Below are 25,628 nucleotides of genomic sequence, written 5' to 3'. Positions count from 1 at the left end.
TAAAATATGAAACTCGAAAAAAAAATTGAAATATGTTTTTAAAGTGTGATAACTTTTTTTTTTTTTTTAATGTCAACTGCCAAAAGTTTAGTAGTGGAATAATCAAAACAGCTCTTTATTCAAAGTCCGTACGGGCGAGTATAACTCTTCTATTTTCATACTCGAGCGCGTGGAATTTATACTCCCTCCGTCCCTATTTATTTGTCCATATTTTCTTTTTTAGTTGTCCCTATTTAGTTGTCCATTTTGACAAATCAAAAAAGGACAACAAATTTTTTTCTATTATACCCTTATTTACACTTCTTGAAAATTGTAAAAGTGTATGTTGTTTCCCTCCAATTTATTTCACTTGAATTCAAATAAGTGGTTGTAATTTTGAAGTGAAAAGTTGTCATAAGGGTAAAATTGTAACTTCACTGTGCTAATCATTGTTGCCTTAATCTGTGTGCCATTTCTAAAGTGGACAACTAAAAAGGGACGGAGGGAGTATCTCATAAATTGTTTCGTCCCAAAAAATTTGACAAGTGGACTTACCGGCGAAAAAACGCAGTCTATATATATATATATACACAAACTCCGTCTCACTCATTTCATTCTCCGGCGACTATTTCTCTCTCTACAACTTTCTCTCTCTAAAACTCACTGGACTTCGTTCGTTGTCCGAATCTCAAGGCCTTTTGTAGAGCAGAAGCAGTTATTTGACCGAATCTCTCTCAATGGACGTCGAAACTACCGGCGTGTCAAATTTTGATCTCAACAACTCTTCCTCTCAGGTTAGTTCTATTCCTCCGTATAGAAAACTCATTGACATGTCGGCTTGTAAACTGACGGAGCTCCGTATTCCCGATTTTCGGAGCTCCGACGACATGCCGGGACTCGAAGGATTTGGTTCGCCGGTTTCTGCTGGTGTAGAATGTGAAAACGGTATGGTTTCGTTTCCGGCGTCTCCTTCTGTATCTGAAAATGGAGGCCGGGAATGTGATTTTTCTGAGTACGTTGAAAAGACGCCGTCGAATGCCGCGAAGAGATTGCAGAAAGTTTATCGGAGTTATCGTACACGGCGTATGTTAGCTGACTCTGCTGTGGTAGCTGAAGAGCTTTGGTACGAGTTTTAATAATTTACTTTAATCAAATATAATTCATTTTTTATATTAACGTGAAAGAAATTGCATCTTATAGTAATATTTTTTTTTTGTAATTTTGTTGAATTTTTAAACTCGATTTAGTTTAATTCAACTTTAAAGATTAGTTAAATTAACTCTGTTATTTGTATGAAGGTGGCAAGCAATAGATTATGCTCGGTTGAATCACAGTACAATTTCATTCTTCGATTACTCGAAGCCGGAGACGGCGGTTTCACGGTGGAATCGCGTCGGCTTAAATGCTTCTAAGGTATTCTCAGTCTCAAAGTATCTGTCGTAATTTTATTTTAGTACCATCACTATAATTGAACAACCATAAGATCAACATAATTGAGGCATTGGTTGTCTTCAATAATAATTGCTACTAAGGGTAAAATAGGATAATCTTGTATTAAGCTTCTAAAACGAAAAAATAATTTGAGATAACTATTTTTAGAAATCAAGATAGATATTGAACTTCTAGAATAAAAAATAATTTGAGATAACTATCTTTAGAAATCACGACAGATAATTTAAGACAGAAGAAGTATTATTTATGTTTTACTTTGTAGATGATTGATAGTAAACTATAGGCTAAATTATGCAGAGATCTCGATACCAAGCTCAGGGATTAGTTTTCCTATTTGTATAGTTGTACAAGTTCTAGTTCATATAAATTGAAAATTATTAAAAGACCTTAAGTATTATACTATTCATTGTTTTTTATAGTAATATAATTTGCCTTTCTTTTAAATTACTAGAACTAGCACAAGGTCCCATAATTTAAAGCTGTTTTTGTCATGTTAGGTGATCTTTCGTATTCCACTCTTTATTTTGTGTAGTACTTAGCATAGTGCCCACCTAAAGTTTTGCAGCTATAGTTGTGTGGAATTATTCTCAGGGGTGGATTTACCTTAGGCGAAGGTGTGTCACGTGACACGACTTAGTTGAAATTTTTTTAAAAATAATTATAAATAACTGGAAAGCAAACTGAAAATAAAGAACAAATACAATAAAGTGACACTCCTTAAACCAAATATGAGCTTAGCTCAGTTGGTCAGGGTACTTCACTTCTGGTTTGACGTTGGGTGTTTGAACCTCAATACCACCTTTTTCTTTCTTGGTTAAATTTTTTAATCTAAATATATTTCGCTACACATAAAAATGCTAAAAAAAATCTTAATTTTTTAATATAATTAATTATATTTATTTTAAAAAGTGACACCACTTATGAAAAATCTTGCGTACGTCACTGATTATTCTATGCTACAAACAAAACAATTCGAGAACCCCACGGGTGGGATTACACCGAGTATGTTGTTGTTGTTGTAGTAATCTAAAAATTTATGCCGGAGAATTAACATTGTAGTTGTAATGCAAAATTTTATACCGGGATTATTTTTCGCATCTGAAAAAACCAAACAAGTATTAACTATATATACATTCTGGTCAGGTTGGTAAAGGTCTATCCAAAGATGCTGAAGCTCAGATATTAGCTTTTCAACACTGGATTGAGGCTGTGAGTCTGTCCTTTTTACTCTGGTGTCCGCTCTTGCTTTATTCAATTTCATTATTAATGAAATATATACGATATTTGATCTATGTGTTGTGGTAACTGTAGATTGATCCACGCCATCGATATGGACATAACATGCATATCTATTATGAAGAATGGTGTAAAACTGATGCTGGCCAGCCCTTCTTCTTTTGGTAAGGAAGCTGAATGCTGAAACTGGTATCACATGCATTGTCTCAAATGTAAATCTTCAGGTCGTCAAAGCCAACAACATAGACTTTGATGACCTGAAGATTTACATTTGAGACAATGCATGTGATACCAGTTAAACGTTATAAGCTTTAGTCTGGGTAGCTTAGAATGACTAGGTATGTGCAGGTTGGATCTTGGAGATGGCAGAAAGGTTGATCTCAAAGAATGTCCAAGAGCTAAGCTTCAGAAACAATGCATCAAGTATCTTGGACCTGTATGTGCTGAATCTTTTGTTACTTATGATCTACATATCATGTAGTTTAGCATCAATCACGCACTGCAACAGACATATGTCCACGAAAATACTTGCACCAACAGCTCCGTCATACACGATCTAACTTGATTCCTTGTTATGCATGTCCCATTACCTGATATTAGGACACAACTCCTGATTGTTCCTTCTTAATCTTTTTATAATCAGCAAGAAAGACAACATTATGAGTACATAATTGCTGGCGGGCAAATACTGCATAAGCTAACCGGAAGTTTTCTTGACACAACTAAAGGCCCCGATGGGGCAAAATGGATCTTTGTGATGAGCACATCAAAAAGACTCTATGCTGGTGAGGTGAGTGGTATAGTGTTGCTGCATAAATTTCTTGCTTTTGTTTTCCTTTATTAATATAACTTTTTACTGTTCTGTAATGTCTTTCAGAAAAAGAAAGGAATGTTTCATCATTCCAGTTTTCTGGCTGGTGGGGCTGCTTTAGCTGCTGGAAGACTAGTGGTACAGGATGGAACAGTGAAGGTAAATTGATTTAAGTATCATAATCTTTATCTGAACTACTAAAAATCAAATTGATCAGGTAGATTATCTTTACCTTTGTCGGATATGATCTTTATATAACGCTGTCTGTGATAATTCTTTCGCAATTTCCTTGCAACTCCAGTACTCTACACCATATAATTTGCATATAGGCTTGTTATACCGAACTCTTTTGCCTTGCTGTTTACAATGTTTTACTTGAATTCTGCTACACTCTGACATCCTTTTTCTTCAGTCTATTTCACCTTACAGTGGCCATTATCGGCCATCAGATGATAGCCTCGAAACCTTTTTATCGATTCTCCAGGAACACGGAGTCAACGTGGATGAAGTTGAGGTGAGTGATTATCCATGTGTCTAGTCTTACATCCATATTTCTCTTCTGTATGAGAGAGCTGTTTATCACATTATCTACTTTTGAATGGCACAAAGACCCAATTAGTCCTCTACCCGACCCCTAGAGCCTATTGTAAGCTATGTTGTTAGGACTCGACATTGTAAGTGTGTTTTTGGAGGATCCAACACGGGGCTGGAGACTTAGGGTGGGATTCACCTTCAATACTCAAAGGAGGCAATGCTTACTAGGCCCCTAGGCCTTTTACCATACTGTCTGCTTTGGATCAGAATTGACTTGTGAGTATTCACCAAGTTCTAATCTAAATAATCTGCATCTTTGTGATCTGTCATCAGATAAAAAAGGCAAATGAAGACTATGACACCTCCGGAGATGTAAATGTAAATGTAAAATCTGTTGACAAACGTCCGCCAAAACTTTCAACTCCTCCACAAGCAGTGAAAGAAGAGAAGAAAGAATCAATTGGATCACCACAAGCTGCAACTAGCTGCTACCAGAGAACGCTCTCAGGCGGCCTTCACAGCCCGAGAACAGAAGTGCCAAAGACTGCTATACTAGAAAGGATCAATTCCAAGAAATCATCAAGATCATATCAACTTGGCCATCAACTATCTCGAGTCTGGTCAACAGGCGCCGGTCCAAGAATTGGCTGCATTGCCGATTACCCTGCTGAACTACGATGGCAAGCCTTGGAACTAACTAATGTTTCACCTAAACCTTCTCCATCATCAACTCCTAGACCTTTAGACGCTCTTTGTTCGCCTACTTGTTCTTCCCCAGTTTTCAACAATGTACTAGTAAAGTCTTCTTGAACTCAAAGTCTTTTTTTCCTTCTTAAATTCCATGTTCCTGCTACAATATACTCTAGCAAGTGTAAATGCCATTTGTACTTCTAACATTTGAGTATGAGTTATTCCCTTCCATATATGGTCTCTCATGCCAATCTAATTTGTTTTCTTCCAATTGGCCATAACATGATAATACGTAGTAGCTCGTACATGAAATTCAGAAGCAATGACGAGAGGGAGTTGCTCGGATGGTAAGCACCCTTCACTTCCAACCCGAAGGTTGTGAGTTCGAGTCACCAAAGGAGCAAAGGGGTGGAAGCTCCTAGAAAGGAAAAAAAAAATCAGAAGCAACTATAGTATTAGTTAAATATTTTTTATTTAATTTAAACAAATCCAACTTTGCTCAAGTCTTGTGAACCAAGAATTACTTAAATTGGGCTAAATAATCTCGTTTTCAGATGAAATTCAATTTTTTTAACCTAATTCTATCAAATTAGGGGTGACTAACTGACTAAGTCAGTATTGACGGCTCTGACTAGTCATAATATCTTTTATTCCTTTTTTTATTTCACCACAAATAAAAACACACAAATGATTTATTTCATTTGTTTAGCCTTAGTGAACTTAATTATCCAACACAAACACCAAGACTATCAAAGACAAAAAAATACTCCCTCCGTCCCTATTTAGTTGTTCACTTTAGAAATGACACATAGATTAAGACAACAATGATTAGCATGGTGAAGTTACAATTTTACCCTTATAGTACAATTTACAATTTCAAAATAAATTAACTCAAGATAACTAATCAATGTTGGAAAATTCATAAGTTTATTTACTTTATTTATGACAACTTTATTTAAATAAGGGTATAATAGGAAAAAATTTGTTGTCCTTTCTTGATTTGTCAAAATGGACAACTAAATAGGGACAACTAAAAGAGGAAATATGGACAACTAAATAGGGACGGAGGGAGTAATATGGTGCAGTTGATAAAACTATGTTTCAGATTCAAGTCTTAGATCTTTAAATGGGTGCTCTTCCCTGAATGGATCCTATGCGGTGCAAGTGTAAAAATAGTCGTGTTTCAATGCATGTATCGATATCGGGTGAAAAAAAAAGGTAATTTGTTATGCTAGAAACTACTACTAAGTGCCAAAATTAGCTTTTGCACGTGTGGCCTCCACGTGTACTTTATAGATACATAGAGCTTCTTTTGTACCTATATTTATGATCTGGCAATGACACGTTGTACTCATTCACCGCTTTAGTTTTTCCTCCAATTTCGTTTTCTCCATTCTTCTTCTTCTTTTATCCTCTCTTATACCTCACTATGAATACCAAACCCATCGGAAATTCAACAACACGGCTGTGCACGGCGGAGCAACAGAGGTTTTCCGGTAGCGACGACGACAAAGATGAACTGGTGGATTGTGAAATGGAAGAAGCAACACAAGCTTCGATTTTACATAGAGGCGGATCTGAAATTTGAAGGTTATGATTTCTTTTTATAACCATTTAAAATTAATATACAATCTACAAACTTTTTCATAGCGTAGATAGGATATAAACAAAAATTATTGAATTTAGGTGAACCGAACCACCTCTCGACTATGAGGTTAGTTTGTTTTTTCAATTTAGATTTTTTCCTGTTTTTTTTTCATTATGGAATTTATATAGTTGATTTTAATTTAGAAGTATTAATTTATATTTAACTTGTAGAGAAATAAGTGGTAAATAATTTAAACACGTTGTGGCTACGTAAACAGTAAGAAATACGACAAAAATAAAAATAGTAATAAGGCGGCAATGATAGAATAAAACCTTAAAGTTAAGTCGAATTACGGAATTACCCTATTTTTATTTTCCACGTGGCAGCATTAGAAGGGGCCACATCCCTCCACCATAATGTCCTTCGTAGTTCACCATGATAAATTCCTATTGGCATAAATGAAAACAAAACATATCAATATTATAAGTTGAAACAACTAGATTAAAACATAATAAGAATTGGATTTTAATATTAATTAAAGTAATCTATATTAATTATTGTTTTTAATAAGCGTATTTAAGTTTAAAGTGGACAAGTAAAACGGAGTGAAAAATAACTTTACAAGCATCTTTTACTGAAACACTAGTTGACAAGTGGCTTATGGAGTAGCTTGGTGAAATAGCTGATAAGTAGCTTACGAGTGTCGGTGTATACAATTTTCTACACCATCAAGTAATTTTTAAAATAAACATGGTAACTTAATTAAGTAATAATAAAATATCTTTATTGAATATAATTATAATTATGGTAACATATAGCAAAGGAAAGTTGAGTCCTCTTGCTTCACTAACTAAAATTAATTTAATTCATAGTTATCTTCTTAATTAACCAAGTTTATTTGGTTTTCTAAATCTGATTTTTTTTTTGGTTCTATCTCTTTATTTTGTTCTATTTTTTAGTTTTTGCGTCTTCTTTCGTTGTACTGATCTTTCAATTATTTTTAGTTAAATCATGTTTTCAAGTTGTTCATATAATAATTATATTTGTATTAGTGATTAGATTGTTACCAACCTTTTGATCTTCAGTTTGGGATACTGTAATATTGCAGATCAGAATAACAAGTTGCTATTTTTTTTAATTCTTCTTCTTGTGTGTACGGATCATGACTTTGCCAAAATTTCAAAAGAAAAAAACAAGGACAATTAAGAAATTATTTGTGCCATTGAAAATTACTTTTGATGAAAAAAAATATTTAGACGTAGAAAAACAAATAAACTTGGTTAATTAAGAAGATAACTATGAATTGATTTTGGTTAGAGAGTAAAGAGGACTCAAATTTCCTTTACTATATTTTACCATAATTATAATTATATTCAAAAAGATATTTTATTAATTACTTAATTCATTTAAGTTAACATGTTTATGTTAAAATTACTTGATGGTGTAGAAAATCTTGCACAGTGCATAAAACTTTTTTTATTTAATCTATAAATAGAAAGCTTATTTAATTTATTTTTATATATAAATCTCAAGAAAAGCAAAAGAAAAATATATCCTTCCACTAATTTAAGTGGCTATATTTTTTGTATTGTTATTAATTGTTTTATAACAATTTGGTCCTTTTCATTTGGATTAATTCAATCTCTTTTTCCTTCTTATATCGACTCATATTAGATGCACATCTTACCAAAATATTTATCTCATATTATTTGATCACTTATTAAATTAGGGTATAATTAATTATTTTTTTCCAGTTTATCCCTACAATTAATATGACATGTGAAAGTTTAAACAAATTTGGAAGATCTAAAATTTCTTTTTCTGAACAAAAAGTAAAGTAATAAATTGATCAATTCATTAATGATTTTTTAATTATCAATTTATCGTGTAGAATAGAAAGTGTCTATCTAATATCGGACAGAAGGAGTAAGTGGTAAATGTATTAGCCACGTTGGTGCCATGTAACACAACAAAAGGCGCCGCAGAGATATAATCGAAGCTTTCTTAAGACAATGAATTTACGAAACTAATGCCTTTTATTTTCCACGTGTCAGTATTTCAACTGGCCACGTGTCAGTAAGTTTCCACCTTTTCTCTCTCTTAATTTAAAATATACTATTCACTGTCTATTTTATGTCAATCATAAGTTTTGAAAGTATTTTTCTAAAAAAATTTATTCCTAAATCAGGTACAATCATAGTAATATACAATAATAGCATAAAAATAGATTATTATTTTTTAATTATTATATCTGCCGAGGAGAATTTGCTTTTTGCACCACTAACAATTTTTTTGTTTTTGTTTAATGGTTTTTTTACCCATATTCTTTCATTCTTATTATTTTCTTTCGTTCATTTTGTTACTGATCAAGAGCTCTTAAGTCCTTTATAAAAGCCGTAACACTTAGGGATATCAAAGTGATCGACCCAATTTGACCTTATGTAGAGCAGAATGCGAGAGGACATATTGAATTTTTGCGAATTGAGTACATAAATCAACTCTTTCTTTAAGTCGACTTTAAGCTTATATCGATAATAACCAATTTGTGAATACGTGCTTTTAGAGTCCAAATCATTTCATGATAAAGTATATGAATCGACTCTCTGTTCAAGTCGATTCTAGTTATTTTAGTTATGTTTTTTTTATGTTATTCATATCAATAACCGGTTTATGAATGAGTGCGTTGGAAGTCCAAACCCGCGCCCCGCCACATTGCCATCATGTGCCAAGCCTCAATATGTGACATTGTCACACACGTGGTTTTTGGTGATACAGTACAATAGTGGGAGTGTGCATTTTTCCTGATTTGACATGACACGTGTCACTCATTCACTACCCTCTTTTTTTTCTTTTTATTTCTTCTCTTTTCTCATCACTTTTAATTTTAATTTTAATTTTTTTGGTCTGCAGTTTATTTTTCTTTTCAAAATGAAGGACAAATTTAGGCCGCCGTGCAAGGCGGAGGAAGGGAAGTTTGCTGGTGGAGATGAAAAAGATGAACTGGTGGATTTTGAGATGGAAGCAGCACAAGCATTGGCTTGTTTAGCTCATCCAGGGAGTAGAAGTGATGAGTTTTCAGTTCCAGGACCATCTGGTCGCTCTGAGGTAGTTTTTTTTTTTAATAGAAGAACTTTTTTTCATTATTTCGAGTTATTATAGTCGATTTCAACTAGTTTGTGATTTTGTAAGTATATTGTGTGTGTTTTGAAATTTTGATTTTGGAGTGTTATGTAGTGAATATTGAGTTGAAATGGGTAAGTTTATGATGATATGTGTATATGTATGCAGGCATTGGTCATATGCGAATTTGTGTATTTGTATGATGATTATTGAGTTGATTTCTCATATGGTCGTGTTCAGGTAATAGTTGGCGATTGGCTATTTGAAGTTGTGAGTATTTGGAAAAAGGAGTTTTTGTTTTCAAATTTGAAAAATGATATTTGAAAATTGGAGTTGTGTTTGGGCATGAATACAAATTAGAGTTTTTGTTAGTAGTTTGGAGAAAAAAAGTGAAAACAACTTTTTTGATGTTCTTCAAATTTCGGAAAAACCACTTTTTTTTTCTCAATTCCAATTTACTTCAATAAGGGAAGTGCCTTTCTAGCTATATGAGAAATCAACTCAATGATTATTGTACACTGTGACTTCCACGATTGGAATTGTAGCCCTCTAAAACTCTGCTAGTAATCTTGGTTACAATTTGTGGTGAGTTAGGAGTGATTTCTTCTGTTTTAATGAAAATTTTGAGTAGTGAATAGTTTTGTTTATCGTTTGCTGAAACGATGTTCTTGTGCTATGTTTATCACATTATTTTGCTCTGTATGGTTTGTTATGCTTTCTCAATTATTTGTTATGTCTTAGTTGCTAAGCCTTGTTTTACCTATGTACTGTCCTTTTCATACTGCCTTGTCATGTGTTGAGCCGAGGTCTTTCGGAAACAACCTCGTTATCTTCACGAAGTAGGGGTACGGTGAGTACACTCTACCCTCCCCAGACGCCACTTGTGGAAATACATTGGGTATGTTGTTGTTGTTGTGTGTTGGCTGAAACGACAAAATAGGGTGCCTTGTTTTTACTTCTGAAATCTACAATTCGGGGAATTTGCAAGCAGGGGCGGATGTACAATTAAAGCTACTGGTTCAGCGGAGTTTAGTAACTCTGTCCCAAACCCTGTACATGTGTTTTATGTGTTTTGGGTATATGCCCTTTTCTGAAGAGCACATGAGCTGTAGGTACAACTACATATCCGGGTACTATTTTAGGTGCAGGTTGTTTTACGGATTTAATAATTCTGAACAAATATTAAATGTCGAACCTGTTAATTCAAATAATCAGCGAGTATAGTTGCATCCTGAATCCGCGAAGTTCAAATCTTAGATCCGCCTATGTAATTTGCACCGGGTGCTTTAACTTAAATAACTACTAAATTCTCCGGTATAAACCAGTGGAAAAGATAATGCACATATTTCAAACATAAGTAGCTCAATGAGCTCATTAGAGGCAGTTCCAAGATTTGAACTTGATTTTTTTCAATCTGTAAGATTCTTTGGCTAAACTCATTGTACTTTACAAATAATGGGTTCAAAATTTAATATTTGTTCAAAGTTTTGAGATTTTTCACATATATATATGTCTGGTTCTTGTCGAAAATACTAGGTTAAGTTGAACCCATTGTGCAAAGGTGGATGCAGCCTTTGATGAATCGCATGGTGTCTTCACTTAATCTTGGAAAAGATAAATAGTTTTCTTGATTTAGTTTGCAATGGTAAAGCCTTCTTGTGAATTTCAAAGAGTTCTATATTAAACTCCGCTTGTTTACTATCTTTTCAGCAAGTCATTTTAATGGAAAGCTGTTAGAAGAAGATGTAAGTTTCCTCTAAGAATTTCACCAGGTAGGGGGTTTTCAAGGACAACAATGCAAGGTGTTTTACTATTAAAAGTTCTAATACTGTTTTCTTTTAATGAATTCTCGCTAAATGGGTTTTACCCATATGAGTTCCATGTTATATCTTTACTTGTGGTTTGTCCTTAGAACTGTTAGAGAGGGGTGGCCGAGACAGTAGATGCAAAAGATGGTTTGGAAAAAGAGCTCGCTGGGCACCCAAGGGTGTGGCCTAGTAGTCAATGGGGTGGGTTGAGATGCTTGAGGTCTCAAGTTCAATTTCCAGCAGAGACAAAGACACTATGATTTCTTGCCATATGTCCTTACCTTGGTGGACAGATTTACCTAGTACCTGTTGTTGGTGGGAGGTGATAGGTATTCCATGGAATTAGTCGAGGTGCATGAAGTTGGTCCGGACACTACTCTTATCCAAAAAAGGAAAGAAGAGCTAGCTGGTCTGACATGATTTTTAGGGTTAGTATATGAAATGGTGGTTGGATTGTTAGTTCCTCAGTTCTGCTCTGTGGCTTTTTGGGTAGGGCTGGAAGCTTTGCATGCCATTAAAGCTTTGATTAATGCGTGAAGGAGGACTGAAATGGGATGAGACTTTTAAGTGAGGAGGAATTGTTCTGTGATGGGGCTAAAGATTGGTCTTTCTGTGCTTGAAGAAAACCGTTCTGTTTTTGTGGAAAAACCGCTCCTTTTGGATCATTAGCTTGGCTATGGTTATGGACCTCTTTGAAATGTCTCTCATTTTCAGCTGCATGATGATGAGAGGAATTATGTTTGTGGGACAATGAGTGTTAGTGATGTAGTCTGAGATGGGTGGTTACTGGTGCAGCAGTGAGGGAGGAGATAGTAGCCGTTGTGAATAGTAGGTTATCAGTCGGTTTCTCATTGGTTAATTGCGGTGGTGGATCTGGTGGGTCCGTAGGTGGGGTTGTGGGACTGCTGGTGGTCCAAATAAATCAATGGAGAGCATGTAGTGAGAACTTACACATTTCCTTTAATATTTTTTTATAGCTTGAGCACATTATTTAATAATATCTTTTAATTTTTCGTAATTATATACTCATTGACATTGGTACTCGCGCGAAGTGCCTATCGTAAAACTAGTACTCTATATTATAATTTCATGCACACTGGCATATTCAATGTATGTTTCTATCTAGCATTATTCCATGCTTGGGCAGAATTCATAAGATAAGACGGATCATGGTTATCTAGCATATTCTTGCCGTAGTTGGGTGTATGCCCATTCATAATATCAGCTATATCTAATGGATAATACTACTCATTAGTTTGCATGTATTTACTCCAGAAAACTGTTAGTTCCTGAGTATAGAATTGAAAATGTGGCTGGGGGATAATGGAGATAAAAGATAATCCTAAGTAGGGGTTTCTCTAATTGTTATCGTCTCTTTATAGGAGGTGGAAACATCTTTTCAAAGTGCTGATGAATCATGAAGTTCAAACTCAGACATTACAGTTTCATGTATGTATTAATGATTATCTGTTTTTTGAAACCGGTAATTTCAGTGCTCCTAGAAAATCAAGTATCTGTACTTCATCATCTATAAATTATAATACGTTCTTTACAACCAAAAACATAGAGCTACAATACAATTTGTCTTGATCTTCTGAAACGGAATTAAATCTATCTTCAAAGATCCTCCCATTCCTCTCTATACACCACAACTTCTTCTGACTCTTACTGCCTCCACTTCTGTTCCAGCAGCTGAGAAGGTCTCCTATATGTTATGGCATTTCCATTCCTCCTTGCTCATACTATGGAATAAGCCCCTAACCTGTGCTGTAACTTCGCAATGTAGAAAGAGTTGGACACTTAAGACTGTTGGTTTTCTCTGCCTCCTGGCATAAAACATATCTTGAGGCTATTTGTATGCCCCTTTTCTGTAAAGCTTCATGTGTGAGGCATGATTTCCTGGCCACCAACCTTGAAAAACACTTATCTTGTCATGTTTGCTTACAAGCCTATTAAGGGCATACATGATGAGCAGTATCAAATGACATGTCTGATCAGTACCGTATAACATTTCGACATTTCCATACGGAGAAATAGATAAAGCTATATCATATTCTAATTTGGAACTGCTTTAAGGATTTCGGCATGCCATTTTGAGTTTCAATTTCTTGAAGTCATTCATCTAGGAAGGTCGAGGTTAAGATCCCTTCCCAACTCTCTTCTTCATGATGGATGCTTGATATTAAGAATTTGTCATTGCAATGACTACTTCGCTACTCTGGAACCACTCCCTTTCCCTTCCACCATGTTATAGTACGTGTCGCCAGTTTAGTGGAAAGCTGTTAGAAAGAGCTGTAAGTTTCCTTCCACTAAGAATTTCACAAGGTAGGGGGTTTCAAAGGACAAGAATGCGAGGTGTTCACTTTTAATGATTCAAATACCTTTTTCCTTATTGAATTCTTGCTAAATGAGTTTACTCTATGGTAGGAAAATAGAGCAGAATTTAGATAACAAAAAAAGCATATATCTTTGTGCTGCTTGGTTCTTGAAACTTTACACAACTGACAAGAATGTCTTCTTGAGGCAACCTATCTGAACTTAAGTTGTGAATTATGGGTTGCTCGTAGTGGAAGTTAGACCACCATTTCCATAATTTAATTGCTCGATCTAGCAGATGAAGTTGTATCATTAAAATTGTTGTGGAATTGCTGACCTTCTCTCTTATGGAGAAGGCACAGGTTAGAGTAGTTTGTCTAGTGCAACGTGGGCTTAATTTTAGCTGTTGACGGGATTTTTCCGTCTCTAACAACTTTCTTGAAGACAAATTAACACTTCTATCTAATCCAGTTTCTTGATGAGCATTTAACTCTCATTTAGAGGAAAACAGTACTCTTAAAAGAAGAAAATAAAGGATCTTGTTAGCTTTATCTAAGCAGACACATATATTGACTTTTGATACTATTACCAGATCTTTTGGAGGAGTTGAGTAATTCTTTTGCTTTTAACAGGAACAAGAAATAACGATACAGTCCGAGCAGGAATCTGAACCAAAAACAAGCCCTCAACATGCTCTGAACTGTCCACCAGTTGCCAGCAGAAGATCGAGGCATAATTTGACTGAGGTACTGAAAATTATTGATCTCTCTCTCATCCTTATATCCTTCAGGATGTCCCTGCATTGTTGCTTGATTTTGGTAATCTCAGGAGGAGAAGGAAGAACGAAGACTCTGTCGTGTTTTAGCAAATAGAGAGTCTGCTAGGCAAACAATTCGCCGGAGACAGGTATGCTCATCTGAGGGATTCTTTTGGTAACATCAGTTTATAAGCAAATTTCAGTTAACTAATTCAAGTTGTATGGTTGTTGTTTATTCTCTCCCTGCGGAAGCTATATGTTAGAAATTACGTCTGCATCCTGTTCACTTGTTAATAATAAAGTACTTAATGTCATGGCAAGGTCTTAATTAATGCAATAGCACTTCATGTGAAGTCGTGCATTTCTTGTGTTTGTATGAGAACATATCGTGCTCATGTAATTATTTCTTCTTAGGCAATGTATGAAGAATTGACAAGAAAAGCAGCTGATCTTTCATCGGAGAACAACAATCTGAAGAAGGTATTCAGATTTCTTTTCACTTGTATTATCCGAGTTTTGACAAACAACTTGGTTGTGAAAGTAATGTATAACTTAATCCATGCGATCTTAAGATACTCGTCCTACTATTACATTTCCTTTTATGGTATGCTACAAATCTCCACGAACTCATTTTTTGCTGGATGATGTTTGTTACAATTAGAAAAAGGAGCTGGCAGCTAAGGAGTACGATTCTTTGAAGAACGAAAATGCTACCTTAAGAGGACAGGTAGTCCTGGTTTTATCGAGGAATATATCAACTTAGAAATTCAGAATATGAAAGAGAGATATAATCCACCTGCACAGTCACATGTGAAAAACTATAACGAATGACTTTGGCGTTCTGCAGATGTCTAGAATAGAGAAGGCAGAAGCAGAGGGAACAGATGGTGCTTCTAGGTCGAAACCTGTAGAAATCTCCACTACAAGCCCAGCTCCAGCTCCAACTCCAACTCCAACTCCGACTCCAGCTCTGACCTCTCTTTTTAACCAGCCTCCTATATTACCTTTCTTTTGGCCATCCATTGTTCAACCTTTCAACTTATTACAGTGTAGTACCCAAAATATTCCTGATATTGCATCAGTGGTGCCTTCACCTACTGCCGGCGAATTAAATTCTATTAACAGACAACAGAGTTCAAATCCAGGAAATCCACTATATGTACTTCCCTTCCCTTGCTTGATCCCATTTCATCCTCAAAATAATCCATTTCTTCCTTGGGCCTCTACCGTTGCTGGAAAACATGCCGAGACTTCCTCAGCCACAACTACCCAGGAAACCGAGACGGAACCTGTGCTTGGTTTTCCACCAGACTCGGGTGCATTTGAGAGAAGGCGGCAGCGCTATAGAGAAATGGTCCCTATGACTGGTCCCTCTCAACATCAACAAGACGATACCCCCGATCCCAATGCTGTCTCTTGTACCGCAGGACATGGAGGAGATACTTCAGAAAAGACAACTCAAGAATCCATCACCTGCTCTAGCGAAAAGACGGCAGACGCCATTGCAGCAGCAACAGAGGCTCGGAAACGAAGGAAAGAGCTACTGCATTTGAAAGGCCACCATTAAACTTCCCAGGCATGAAGTTTGGCGAAAAATATTGATTTGTTGATGGTCAATCTCTACAGTAGAAGGTGCACTCCTTTTCGGTTTTTGTCTTAGTATATATATATATATAAGCCATCTTTTAATTTCAGTAAGAGATAGATGTAACGGCAGCAAAACATTACAAGTTTTGTGAGAATTTTGGTTTTGCTAAGAGTGAAAATATTAGAAGAGGATGTAAAATATATGTGCTCCTGTATTTTGAACATTTCAGAAGTATAGAATGTCTCTTTCTAAATTTTGAAATAATTTACGTCAGCCCCTAATCAATACTCACTAACTAGCTAAATCTGATGTGAGCCCCTCATCAGGCGAATTAACAATGGCGGAGTCAGAAATTTCATGAAGGGTGTACAAGAAACAGTAAAAGATGAAAACCAAATGATTCAATATCTTAGTATCTTATTGAACAATAGCTAGCTTTTAATACACAACATTAAATAATGGCCTATAAACTAAGATAGGACTTTTAACATAAGGTTTTTTCCCACCCCACACTAAAGAACTAGAAATGTACCATGATTTATCTCTAGTGAACTTTCCCTTCAACTCAACTCTAAATGATTTTTTCTCATTCACTTTACTAAATGACAAAATATTTGGCACAACATTTATAGAAAGACACTTTGGTCCCCTAACTTTTGCTTTATACACAGCTTTGCCATTCCCAACATATGTCACAGTTCTATAAAAAATTGCAGAAATATCACTTTCATTTGGATTTTGAAGTTGTAAGTGTATTGAAGGGTAATTTAGTCCATCTGTCCCTAATGCTTTTGGAATACTTGAACAGTTGTACATTTTGCTTCCAGTGAGTAAAGCTATGTTTGTACTGTTATAGCCTTCTTTGCAAAAATAGCCTATATATGAGTTAATATCAAGATCATATATTAAACCAGGATTAATTGCCTTTCTTGGATTTATTTGTCCTGATCCTGAGGCTAATTCAGCTCCCACTGGCCTAATCTTCATAGATGTAGCTGAAAATTAACAAAAAAAAAGTTCATTAACTTCCATATAACAACAATATAAAATAATTTTTACGCTATCAGATCAAACATTGATGAAGCTAACTACTAGCGAAGGAAGGTTGGTTAAATCTTAAATTTATAGTAAAATTGCTGATTTCGCCAGTCTCATTTTTTGTGATACACTATGATTCAATAAAGAGTTCACGAAAAAAATATTAAAACACTTTTGATATGAGAAGTTTAAAGTTATATTGTTTCTAAATAAGGAAGTATGACATTCTTTTCGGAACAAACTAAAAAGGAAAGTACCAGGGGGACATATGGATTCTGAATTGATTTTTACCCTATCAAGTCGCCAAGTGGAGCATCTACCGTTTATGGAGGATGGTCAGGTGAACATCCTTCATCAAAATAATTATACAATACTATATATATATATAGGTCTATACAACAACAATACAAAATAACTTTTACACTATCAGGTCAAACATTAATGAAGCTAACTATTGGCGAAGGAAGGTTGATTAAATCTTAAATACTTTTAGTAAAATTACTGATTTCACCATTAAGCTTGCCTAAGTAGATATTCTCGCCGTTCCATTTTTTGTGATACACTATGATTCAGTAAAGAGTTTACAAAAAAACAAAAACACTTTTGAAATGAGAAGTTTAAATTTAAATAGATTCTAAGTAAGGAAGCATAGCATTCTTTTTGAAACAGACTAAGAAGGAAAGTATCACACATGAAAAAGGACATAGGGATTCTGAATTAATTTTTACACTATCAAGTCGCAAAGTGGAGCATCTACCGTCAATAGATGATGGTTAGGTGAACATGCTTCATAAAGAAAATTATTCAATAATGTGTATATATAGGTCATATATTATGTTTTATACATATATATTAAATTCTGAATATACAAGTGATACTAAGAAAAAAATAGGAATTAACTACAAAATTATTCTCTATTAGTAGGGGTGTGCAAAAATCGAACCGGTCGATAAATCGAACTGAAAAAAGTGTTATTGATTTATTGCTATTGGGTTATTGGATTAATGGTTTCTTAATGGTTTTATGAAAAAAAATTATCGAGTTATCGGTTCGGTATTGATTTTCAATATTGGGTTATTGGTTTAAGAGTTAAGACTATAGTAATTTAATACTTTTACATATACATACATATTAATAAATATTAATCTCAATAACTTAATAGTTATGTCTTTATCATTTAGCCATCAATTCATACTTCGCTGTGACTTTGAGTTCACAACTTTACATTATACAAATCATCAAAACCTAAAGTAAGAATCATATTCCTCTTTATTTCTCTTTGTGTTACACATGTATAATTCTTTTCATGTTTGTTATTATTATTTCTATTTTATGAGTTTTTGTAAAGTTACATTATTGTTTTGTCGTGTCAAATTTATTAGAGAAGTCATATATTTGTTTTATAAGCATATTCTTATTGGTTAAACTGAAAACCGATAAATCGAAAACTGATAAAAAATTATCTTATTAGTTTAGCGTATTTAAAAATCGAAAATCGATAAATCGAACCGATAATTCATAAAATCAAACCGAACCGACCGATGCACACCCCTACTATATAGTCAAGCGATAGCTAACATGAATTTTTTGATAATCCGTAGCTAAAAGTTGTATGTCATTAATTCATGTTTTTTCTTTACCAGGCATGAAATTCGTGGTGTGGTCACTAAAGCTACCTAAAAAGATAACTAGATGTAACCGTCCATGACAAGTACTCAGATTAATAACCCGAATTACACGTGTATAAGTTTGAGACAGGTGTCGAAAATGTACCGGTTGTCATGAGAGCAGATTTAATAGCCGCAGGAGACCAATCAGGATGAAAGGATTTAACATAAGCAGTGGCAGCAGCAGCATGTGGACAAGACATGGAAGTGCCTGAATCAACATTATACTTCACCATTCTCTTGTCTTTAGTTCTATCACTATTGATAGAATTCAATCCTGTAAATGCAGCCAAGATGCTCAATCCAGGGGCAGATATGTCAGGCTGCCACAAATAAAATAATAATAATATACGTCGTGTTAGAGCAGTAGCAGAGTTAGAGTTTTCACTAAAGAAAGTCAAAAAACAAACACATGTTAGATGAAAAAATCAAAGAAATTTAACATATACTCCATGGGTGACATTTGAAGAGGGTAAAGTATATGTAGTCTAAGGATAGTCATAACGTAAACACATGGCGACAAAAAAGTCAAAGAGATTTAACATATAGTATACAACACCAACATACGTATTGTTATCTCATGTGTGACATTTGAAGAGTGTAGAGTGTACGCTGTCTAAGGATAGCCAAAACGTAAACACACGACAACAAAAAAGTCAAGGGAATTTAACGTATAGTATACTACAACAACAACACCCATTATTATCCTACAAATGACATCTGAAGAGGGTAGAGTGTACGTAGTTTAAGGGTAATCAAAACGTAAATACACAACGACAAAAAAGTCAATGAGAATTTAACATATAGTATACAACAACAACACCCAGTGTGTGACCACACATATAAAGCTAGAAATAAAGAGGTTGTTTTAGATAAATCCTCCACATTTAGCATATAGTATATACACATAAATTTGCATTAAGAGAAGTCCAAAAGAAAATAAATAAATAAATAAATATACGAAGAAGTTAAAGAGATTCAATACATAGTATATTGATATAATTATTTTATCTACCTATTGATATAAAAGAATTTTCTAATTAAGGGGTGTCAATTCAAGCAACATAGTCCGAGTATTACTGTTGAATGGTGTTAGGCCTATGGTAAAGATATACTTAATTGTTTTACATAAAAATACATTTTGCACACGTAGGTAAAAGAAACTTTTATGAAGTAGTGTTAGATGACATTTCTTGATAAAATGACGTTTTTGTCATTTGATAAAATATTTATATAAAATATGTTTTTGCCTATATACATCGAAAAAACCAATACGAAGCGGTGTCTGATGAAACCATTAATTCTCATTTTTTTTACCTTGAGAATGTTGAGACTGATTGATTGGGGTCCTCTAGATGAGAAAGAAGGCACAAATGGTGCAGTCATGTTCACAGTTCTTGTTTTGTATATAGCAGCTTGAGGGGATCTGAATATTCATTTAAAAAACCATCAGAAAGAAACATGATATATTATTCAATGTCGAAATCAGAACTTTTAGAAAGAAAAGTACAAAAATATATTAGTACACATGAAAAAATTAAGAAAATTCAACATTTACTCTCTCTCTATATATATATACATATATACTTATATAAAACATAAAAAACAATTTTGATGTCATATATACTTCATGAAAAATTGATAACAACTAAATTTTCATGAGGAGAACACCTTTTTCCCTTTTATTAATTAATTCATTAAATAATATCAATAAAAGTTGTGTTAGAATGATAAATTTTTCCTTCATTGTTAACCAAATGTCTCAGTTCCGAGCTCAAAATATGAAGCTCAAAAACATATTATTTCATGGCATGAATTCAAATTTAATTAGTTTCCAAATACGAATAACACCCTATATAGAATGGAAGTAAATTAATTCATAAATATCGTGATAGAATGATATGTTTCTCTTTCATTCTTAATCACATGTCATGATTGATCCCTAGGTATAAATTCATCTTTTCTTAGGAAAAGCTTTACTCCAGTATTTAATTTCATGACACGAATTCAAATTTAGTCAGTTTTTCCAATACGAACAGATACCGAATGAAAAAAAAAAATTCACAAACAAACTTACTTTGTAGAATGTATGTACTTCTCAACTTGTGCAGCATATGTTGTGTTGATACTTGTTGATGATATATATGTAATAGATGGAGTGTCTGTCATTTTGTCAGATAATATAATTGTACCAGCTCCTTGTAATCCTTTTAGGGCATAATCTTGTTGATTACTTCCAAGACAATATAGTATTTTCCCTTTCACTTTGCTCTCATCTAAAGCCCCATAATCGCACGCACTGGAGTTTAAGAAATAAATGAAAATTGTAAATATATGAAAGGTGTGGTGACAACATAAAAATATAAATGTATCATGTTTTTGTAGGTTACGAATATTTTCCTTTATGTTCGGTGAAAATCACATGTTATACTATATTTCATGACTAATATGTGCGTTATGATCAATACATGTCCGCATTTTAAAAAGTAATGATGAGATAAGGTTAATGAGGAATAATATATTGTTTGTAAAATAAAATTGGAGGATAAGTAATAAAAATCTCAATTTTCATTTCAATAAATAAGTTGAATGAAAACCCTTTGATTCATTTATCATTATAGGCAGACAGTTGTGATATTCTTAAACCTGTTATATTATTAGTGTCGTTATAATATTCTTGAAATTTGTGATTTTAAATATTCATAAATATTTATTTGGGTCGGGAAGAAAAAAATGAATTTAAAACAAATTGAGGTTGTAAACATGCCATAATGTTTATGCAGATTATAAGAACAATGCTTTTACTTTATACAATATTATAAATATTTATGTAACTATAAAAACTTTTCATTTCTGGTAAGGTGAGTCATATGAAGTTAAATAGTTTTCAAGAGTATAGAAATGTACGTTTGACTCGAAACAAATTAATAAAAAAATAGTGTCACATAAATTGAGACGTACCTTGAATTTCCATAATAAGATGCATTCTTTGCTTGTGCAAGAGTTCCAGAGGTTAATGAAAACCATTTTTTCGTTGGTTCAAATGTGTTGACTGAAATTCCCTATAAAAGGAAAAATATATTAATTTATCATATAGAACTTGTAACAACATTTTTTTTTTTTTTTGGTTTTCCACCTGATGTTTGGAGTCTGCATTGGAGCTCTGATTAAATCCGGATCGCGCTCTGCAGGGCCCATTCGGAGATGGCGCTCCCAACAGGATTTTCTCCATACCCAGGGCTCGAACCCGAGACCTCTGGTTAAGGGTGAAGCACTCCCTTATTATATATAGAGGTGTCAAATCGACAAATTAAGTTAAATTTGAACGAGTTAGTCATTGTTCTTGATGAAATTATTTTTCGTGGAGTTTTTTTGGTTTCCCATCCGGTGTTCGAAGTCCACATTGGAGCTCCGACTAAATTCGGATCGTTCACTGCATGACTCATTCGGAGGTGGTGATCCCAACATGATTTTCTCCGTACCTAGGACTCGAACCCAATACTTTTAGTTAAGGGTGAAACAATCTCGCCCCTGCACCACAACCCATGTTGATATTTCCCGTGAAATCTATTACTACTATAGAACAATGACTATTTTTCAATCGCTGAGGCCGATTAGGTAACACAAACATATATATATAAGTGAAATAAAAGAGTTTGTGTAACTTACAGAAATAGCCACTCCATTACCCAACATAGCATCAGTCTCAAATTTTCTATCAGAGCTAGTAGCAGCCACTGTGAAAATCCATGGTGCTACATTTTCAATAGTTCCCAAATCAGGCCCACTATTTCCAGCAGCACAACATGTCAAAATCCCCTTTTTTAGGGCATGAAATGCTCCAATAGCAATTGAATCCTCGAAAAAATCGCGCCCTCCGCCTCCGACGGAGAGGGAAATTATGTCCACTCCGTCGGAGATGGCAGCGTCGAACGCGGCTAAAATGTCGCTGTCCGTGCACCCCATGGACCAACACGCTTTGTAGGTGGCAATGCGCGCGGATGGGACCCCTCCGCGTGCAGTGCCTTCTGCTAGACCGTACAAGCTAGCGCCCGGGACGGGTACTCCACCGACCGTGGATGCCACGTGGGTCCCGTGGCCTTCGAAATCGGCCGGGGAGAGCTCGTTTTCATTTCCTGCTCCTCCAAGATTGAAAAATTGTGCTCCGATCACTTTGCTGTTCATTTATAGAAATATTAGTATGAGTTTAACTTTTATACACTAACATAAAAGAATCACTACAAAAACATGAATTACCAACAATAACTTGTATTTATTAAATTGAGGAAAATATCGAATGCGAATAAATTTTTAACTTACTTGTTGCATTTAGTGAAGTTGGCACCTTGGCCACATTTGCCTTTCCATTTTGAAGGTGGAGGCCCAAATCCTTTATCATTGAAACTTTCTGATTGAATCCATATTCCTAAAATATGTAAATTCCAAATAAATAAATAAATGTAAGTGTTGGTGACATACCAATAATATGTTGATCAAGTGATGGAATGAAATCCATTATGTTTCATTATTTTATAGTGTGAGCCGGTTTGCACACACCTAGTGAAATGGGATGGATTAATAAGAATTTTCAATTTATGAGTTCTGAATTTTAGAAAAGATATGTATTCTGAATAATTTATGTATACATATTCGTATATTTCTTAACATAATAATATAAGGTTTTAGCCAAACTAATAAAATTTGTTAATTGTTTACTATCTCTCACCAAATTTTACTATCTCTCACCAATACAAATACTACATCAAAAAATTTCTTAATTGTTTATAATGGATACTGATTTGTATTCCTAAAAAAAAACATATACACATGTCATGACGATGGTGTTAACGCCAGTTCAAATGTACATTAATAATCCTATTTCGCATAAGCGGATTCATAATTTTGTGTATGAGTTTTAAATTCTAGAAAGAAACTTGTCGAAGTATGATATTTCTTAACAAATACAATTTTCCAGAAGATGTAGCTAGAACTCTAGCTCCGCCTCTAATCTATATCATCAGATACCTACGATCTCCCACCCGTACAAATACCGTATCAAATAATTTTTGGTAATTTTTTAAACAATGGATACTAACCTGTATCAATAACACCAACAATAATATCACTTTCAACTTGATTTCGTTCAACATTCAATGGCATGCCAATAAAATCCCATGATCTTGTAGTATAAAGTTGTCGAATTGTGTTGGGAAACACTGAAATAACATCTTCTCTATCTGAAAAAATAACAATATCATACTAAATTAAATTAAAAATTGACGATTTTTTTATAAAAAAATTAAAATTAATTGATATTCGATATTATTTCATACGAGATAGAAGGTCTGCTTCTTCTGGCAATAATTTTGTCACGAACCCGTTAAAACTTTTGTCGTAACTGTGTAGTACCCTCGGTAGTTGTGCTACTGCTAAACTGAAAATCGAAAAAAATAATTGAGAAAATTTAAATAAAACAGACAATATTTTAAGACTAGATTAATTAATTAATTATGGCGTACACATAATTTTTCATAGGGGTATCCACATTTTACAAAGTGAACACATGAACAAAAAAAACACTATTCAAATGGTATTTACTATAACTATGACTAGTATTCATATTTTGAAATATATTCATAATAATAATAGTTTTTCATAAGAAATATAACTAATTAAATACGTCATTAGTGCATTCATTTTGAATCAAATAATAATTGAAGCAAAATGTCTTATTTTTGTTACTAGGATTGTCTTGAGTAGTAACTTAATCCGGCCGAATACAAGTATCTGACACCAGGTGAAAATCAAAATAATATGTATACTCCAATCAATCGTACTCAACAAACTTCCGATGATTAACAACTATATCAACAATCAACAATAATAATAAATTCACACACACACACACATATATATATAGGTAGAAATATATTTACTTTGATCCAAATGCTTGTTTGAGGATGTTGTTGTGATTGCTAAACAAGGACCTTGTGTCCTTTGGAAGTTCTCCCATATACACAATATATGACTGCAAATTACACATTATAATAACATGATCATTAAAAAAAAAATTAAAACAACAAAAAAACTTTTAAAAATGGCAAATATAATGAAACAACATCAACAATAACCAACAATATATTAAGTGTAATCCCACAAATGGAATCTCAAATGGATAGTGCGTACATAGCCTTAGTCCTACCTCGTGAAGATAAATAAGTTATTTCGAAGAGAACATCCATTTAAATAAAGCATAATAAACTCAAGTATGCAAGCGGATCGAGGATACAACAGTGAAGTAGACATGCTAATCACACCGAAAAATAACATTAATACAAGAATTTTACAAAAATAAAATAAATTACCTTTCTTTGATTGTCATTATTTGCATTTGCACTAACTAGAAGACACAAATTGAAGATGAAAATGAAAATACTTCTCCACATTTTCTGTCTTTAAACTTCAATTATAATTATTTTTGTAGATTTAATTTAGTTGTAAGAGTTGTGAAGATTTAGATTTATATTGCTTTGAATGTGAATTTTTTTTTCCATAACTACTGGGACGTGTTGAACTAATCTTTCGGATAAATGATTATTTTTTAATATTTTTGTTTTTATTTTAATTATTCTTTTAGATCTAGTTATGTGTTTGTGTATATTATTATGTAAATTAAATAAAAAATTTGAATTATTATGTGTTTGTGGAGTGGTTGGTGGTTAAAAAGATCCATTTATGTCTCTTTCCACAAATTATGGGATATAATTAATCTTGTAGCATAAATTTGTCATTTATGTAAAGTTGTCATTTATGTATTTTTTACTGTCGGTATTTTCTATTTATATCCTCATTATTATATAAATGACGCAGCTATGCCATTTTTGGCTAACCGAAGTGAAATAATCACTTTTATTTTTTTTATTATTAAAATAAAAATCATGTACGAGTATATTTGACTATCCTCACAAAGTTATAACAATAATAATCTGAAAGGGTGTGTGTACAAAACTTGAATCACTATCTCGTGAAGGTAGATATATTGTA

At 33.7% G+C, this 25,628-nt stretch overlaps 3 protein-coding genes across 4 annotated transcripts; 2 read left to right on the top strand and 1 right to left on the bottom strand.

Annotated features, from left to right (window-relative positions):
• Positions 1-586: 586 nt before the first annotated feature.
• Positions 587-4,935, top strand: LOC125871246 (IQ domain-containing protein IQM3-like). The gene is made up of 9 exons (XM_049551845.1): positions 587-1,102; positions 1,278-1,392; positions 2,575-2,640; positions 2,743-2,831; positions 3,016-3,103; positions 3,311-3,457; positions 3,545-3,637; positions 3,891-3,992; positions 4,346-4,935. The coding sequence occupies exons 1-9, from the start codon at positions 717-719 to the stop codon at positions 4,820-4,822; spliced, it is 1,563 nt and encodes a 520-aa protein (XP_049407802.1). The 5' UTR covers positions 587-716; the 3' UTR covers positions 4,823-4,935.
• Positions 4,936-6,051: 1,116 nt separating this feature from the next.
• Positions 6,052-15,980, top strand: LOC125870956 (uncharacterized). Of its 2 annotated transcripts, none has more exons than XM_049551509.1 (7): positions 6,052-6,292; positions 9,201-9,395; positions 14,167-14,280; positions 14,363-14,440; positions 14,706-14,771; positions 14,953-15,018; positions 15,139-15,980. In XM_049551509.1, exons 2-7 carry the CDS (start codon positions 9,219-9,221, stop codon positions 15,856-15,858), a joined length of 1,221 nt encoding a protein of 406 aa, XP_049407466.1. In that variant the 5' UTR covers positions 6,052-6,292; positions 9,201-9,218; the 3' UTR covers positions 15,859-15,980. The 2 variants fall into 2 exon arrangements, with proteins under 2 accessions (XP_049407466.1, XP_049407468.1); XM_049551511.1 differs by lacking the exon at positions 6,052-6,292 and adding an exon at positions 6,380-6,416.
• Positions 15,981-16,299: 319 nt separating this feature from the next.
• Positions 16,300-25,096, bottom strand: LOC125871008 (subtilisin-like protease SBT4.15). The gene is made up of 11 exons (XM_049551584.1): positions 24,950-25,096; positions 24,521-24,612; positions 23,918-24,018; positions 23,681-23,821; positions 22,905-23,010; positions 22,254-22,761; positions 21,546-21,646; positions 20,662-20,883; positions 19,902-20,010; positions 18,691-18,907; positions 16,300-16,874 (listed from the first exon to the last, which is right to left on the bottom strand). The coding sequence occupies exons 1-11, from the start codon at positions 25,028-25,030 to the stop codon at positions 16,318-16,320; spliced, it is 2,235 nt and encodes a 744-aa protein (XP_049407541.1). The 5' UTR covers positions 25,031-25,096; the 3' UTR covers positions 16,300-16,317.
• Positions 25,097-25,628: the final 532 nt, after the last annotated feature.

Source organism: Solanum stenotomum, chromosome 7, assembly GCF_019186545.1.
Source record: "Solanum stenotomum isolate F172 chromosome 7, ASM1918654v1, whole genome shotgun sequence".
Lineage (NCBI taxonomy): Eukaryota > Viridiplantae > Streptophyta > Magnoliopsida > Solanales > Solanaceae > Solanum > Solanum stenotomum.
The sequence above is the reverse complement of the archived record's forward strand: the minus strand, read 5'-3'. Positions and strand labels throughout refer to the sequence as shown.